Raw genomic sequence first — 4,281 nt, forward strand, 5'->3', positions numbered from 1 at the left:
TTTTTTCAAGGACTAATTAATCTGAAGTCAAAATCCAAAGATCTAATTGTCACTTTACTCTATATATTATACTGAGACGGATATTTCCTAAATCCATCCCACCAAAAACCTGCCTTGCACCTACCCGTCCCAACCGGTAAGGACAGGTGAGTACCAGTAGATTTGGGTTGTGTTGCCATCATATGAAGAATTTAGATTCTCTAAATTGTGAATTTTTACTTTAAAAAATAAAATGTAATTTTTTACCATTAAATAGTTTCTCTCTCATATTTACTCTTAGTCCCACTTATAAAATAGATGGTGTGATCTCTCACACTTTATTCTCTAAAATAAAATTTAAAATTTAGAGAATTTAAATCCTATGTGCGAGGTCGTCCTGTCTCCCATACTCCCATCCATATACGAAGCTTATCCGCAGGCAGAGCCAGACACAACCTCTCAATCAAAAAATTATAATTTACGTCAGATGGAGACAAATATCGTATCATCTCATATCAGTGGCCAAATAATTGTAGATATGATCATTTATGAAGTAGGGACATCTATCCTCGTGTATAGGTGTCAATTTAACAGATGGAATAAAAAGGCCTCCTGTTCACTTTAGAGGGAAAAAGAAACAGATCACTATGCATTTATCGATTGTTAAAACAAGAATAATAAAATGAAATGAGATGGGGCGGAAGTTTACCTTGTCCCTTAACTATATATAGTAAGATTTTATCTACAGTACCTGAATATCAAATATTAATTCAGGTATAGTTTTGGGGGGAAAAAAAAGCAGGAAAACTCACCAATGAGGTTCCCATAAAAAAAGTTTGTAGACAGATGGATCAGTTCTATAGCATGAGAATGATCAGCAAAAAGTGTGAAAGAATCTCTAGATAAGTCTTCAAAAAGTAGAAAATAAGCACATCCACTCAAGCCTTGGACTTTTCAGCAGCAGCCAATAATTTCGTCACAAATGTGTCAAGCATTGAAGGGAAGACGGAAAGCTCGTTTTCTTCAGTAAGAGTGTCTGTATAAATAAAACCCAATAAACATTAGTCAACAAGCAAAAGATATGCTACCCTAACTAATCATAAAAAGATTGAGGGAAGTGCTACCTTGAAAACCTTAGCAACCATTGTAAAATGTGATTCAAATTCAGGTGATTTGAGCAGCAAAGTCAAGCTTTTGTGCAGAAAACATTTCTCCACTAGCAAGTAACATCAGACCCTTGCTCATTCTCTAACAGCATCCCAAAATGTGCACTGACATCAGATTCAGTAACTTACTAACTTGTATTGAGTTTAATTTCTAACTATCTATAGAGGACAAAACAATCCCAATCCCAACCATGCAGTTTATCTTCCAACTTATCATCTTTATGGAAGGTCAATGCCTCTAGCATAACTTGTATGGGGAATCACCTACAGCATCTTATACACTTACATTGGTCACTTTATGAAGCACAACAAAAACGCTAACTTCCTGATGTACATCCCAATTACATCATCTGACATTGGTTGCGGTGATATGATCAAAATATTATTAGATTGAACACTTAGTACCAGGAACAAAGGTATCTAACTATCTATGCAAAAAATGAGGTGAAACTATTGGATAATAAAAACCACACAGAATTTCCAGCACGGACGTGCATATTGTTATGTGTATAACATACTAACATTGGCAGGATAACTGACGATCTGAGCCAACCCATCCGAACCAAACAGATTAATTTTCATTAGATGGGTTCTTATTCTCCCTCAAACCTGACCTAACCCAACCCGTTTACATGCCTAAAACATTGGCAGGGATAACGGACGATCTGGACCAACCGATAAACATCCCAGGCTGAGATTCAAGACAACTGTACAACTGTACAACTGTATTGTACATGAATTGGTGGAGGCAATCAACAACAATCTGTTTTGAATAAATAGCTAGCCTAGTTAGTTGTCACAAAGCAGCAGTCCCAGTAGTCTGGATAAGCATATGCGACCACTATTATCAATTATGCTTATCCCTGACAACCATGACATTTCCTCAGCAAATGCACGCTGTAAAATGCTATTTGTAGCTCACTTTCATAAAATTTTGTTTTAAACCATTGACTTTAATTCATTGGGCTCCAAAGTCATATTTAAATTTGGACCAAAAGATGGTTTATAACCTGCATCTTTCATGTCCTTGGTCAACTGATCCAGGACCTTATATATCTCAGCATTCTGAGGGTGCTTCTCATCTCTAGATACAAAGCAGTTCAAAAACCCAGATGTCTCAACCCAACTACAGCCTATGTCCTTTTGCAAACCTTTTTCCTTCATCTGATTCCTCACTCTATAAACATTTTGCCACTCTCCTTCCTCGGCATAAATATTTGAGAGCAGAACATGGTAGCCTGCCATCCGTTGTTCTCTCTCCATATTTAGCAGCTTTTCTGCAACAACCTTTCCCAATTCAAAGTATCCATGATTTTTGCAAGCACCAAGAAGCGATCCCCAGATTTCTATTGCATTGCCATCTCTACCCAATTCATTAACAAACTCATATGCCTCAACCACCCTCCCGACCCTCCCTAACATGTCCGCAACACAACAATAATGCTCAATGGATGGCTTAATTTTATGCACTTCTTCCATAGACTCATATATCTGAAGACCTTCATCGACCAAACCAGTATAACTACAAGCAGACAAGATGGCAACAAAAGTAACCGCGTCGGGCTCAATGCCAGATCTCAGCATAGAATCATACAAGGTAAGAGCTTTTCTTCCCATCCCATGCTGTCCATAGCTCATCATCATTGTAGTATATGTGACTGAATTCTTCTCAGGTGTTCTGGCAAAGACATCTTCAGCATAAGCAATGGCCCCTGTTTTGGAATATGTGTCAACTAAAGCAGTTCCCACAAAAACATTTTGGTCTAATGAATGACGAATGGAGAATCCATGAATTTGCCTAGCAAAGGCTATGCTTCCCATTGAGCTGCAAGCTGGGAGAATTGAAGCCAAGGTCACTGCATTAGGCACTACATTGTGTAATAATGCCTCTCTAAGAATTATAATCGCTTTCTCATTGAGCCCATTCTGTGTATAACCAGCAATCATAGAATTCCATGTGGCCTGATCTCTGTCGCTCGGGAAATTCTGCTCGAATAGCAATTCAGAAGTTCTAATGAAGCCAGATTTTGCATACATATCTATCAGATAACTCTCCATTCCCTCAAATTCTATCCCATGCCGAATTAGATATGCATGAGTTTGCCTTCCAACATGTGAGTTCCTAAGGTTAGAAGCTGCGGAAAGAAGGGCAGTAACCGTGACAGAATCAAAAGCAAACTTCTGCTTCTGCATCTCACAGACAAGCATCAATGCTTCCTCATCTAAACCATTCTGCACAAAGGAAGAAACTATAGTATTCCATGATACGGGATCCCTTTCCACCATCTTATCGAAAACCTTAAACGAAGTTTCAACAGAACTACATCTCGAGTACATAACCATGATTGCATTGAGAATCATAACAGGCAAAACCACCAAACACTTCAGTACAATGGCGTGTATCTGCTCAGCCAATTTTACCTGCTGCAGCTGCGAAACAGCACTGATAACAGAAAGAAACGTTACATCATCGCATACCGCCTCATCCGAATCTAATGCCGCAACAAAAACATCAATGCCTTCAACCGGACAGTTATTCTGAACATAACCTGCAATCATGGTGTTCCACACCTCAGTATTCTTCTCCGAGCACCGCTCAAAAACCACCCTCGCCCGTTCCAAACAACCAACCTCAGCATACATAAGAATAGCAGAGCTCACAACAAACAAGTCATCCACATACTCATTCCCAAACTTCACAACCAACCCGTGCAAAGCACGTGCGGTTCTCGAATCCCCAGTCCCAGCCACAGCGGGGAACACATTCACGAAAGAAACGGCGCTGGGCGTTATTCCCCGTTGCATCATCTGGCGGAAGGCTTTAACGGCTTCCACGTGGCGCTCCGTCTTGACGTGCCATGAAACCAAGGTGTTCCAAGCAACGACGTCTCGCTTGGGCATAACGGAGAACACCTTGAGTACATAATCGCGTTCCGGTTGGGTCGCGTTTGGCGGCAAGCAAGTGGAGTACATGTGGAGGAGGGAGTTGTAGACGATCCGGCTGGGGTTAGGGTTTGTTTGGAAGCAGCGGAGGAAGTGCGAGTGAATGATTTTTCCGGTGGAGAGGTTGAGGGAGAGGGCGCAGGCTTTGAGAGTGGCGGAGAAAGTGTAGGAGTCGAAGCGCGTGGAGGGGGTG

The 4,281-nt window shown here is 40.6% G+C and overlaps 1 protein-coding gene across 2 annotated transcripts in view; it reads right to left on the reverse strand.

The window, feature by feature from the left end:
* The window catches only part of LOC107604789 (pentatricopeptide repeat-containing protein At3g22150, chloroplastic), a 4,966-nt gene continuing 1,284 nt past the window's right edge, over positions 600 to 4,281 (reverse strand). For both annotated transcript variants that reach the window (XM_016306480.2, XM_016306479.2), the window contains exons 2-3: positions 1,104 to 4,281; positions 600 to 1,015 (exon numbers count right to left, since the gene is read on the reverse strand). The exon at positions 1,104 to 4,281 ends at the window's right edge or, in 1 of these variants, runs on beyond it. In XM_016306480.2, the coding sequence (XP_016161966.1) occupies positions 2,085 to 4,281 (2,197 nt within the window). In that variant the 3' untranslated portion in view covers positions 600 to 1,015; positions 1,104 to 2,084. The remainder of the gene's footprint in view (positions 1,016 to 1,103) is intronic.

The sequence above is a fragment of the Arachis ipaensis genome, chromosome B06 (genome assembly GCF_000816755.2).
Source record: "Arachis ipaensis cultivar K30076 chromosome B06, Araip1.1, whole genome shotgun sequence".
In the NCBI taxonomy this organism is placed as follows: domain Eukaryota; kingdom Viridiplantae; phylum Streptophyta; class Magnoliopsida; order Fabales; family Fabaceae; genus Arachis; species Arachis ipaensis.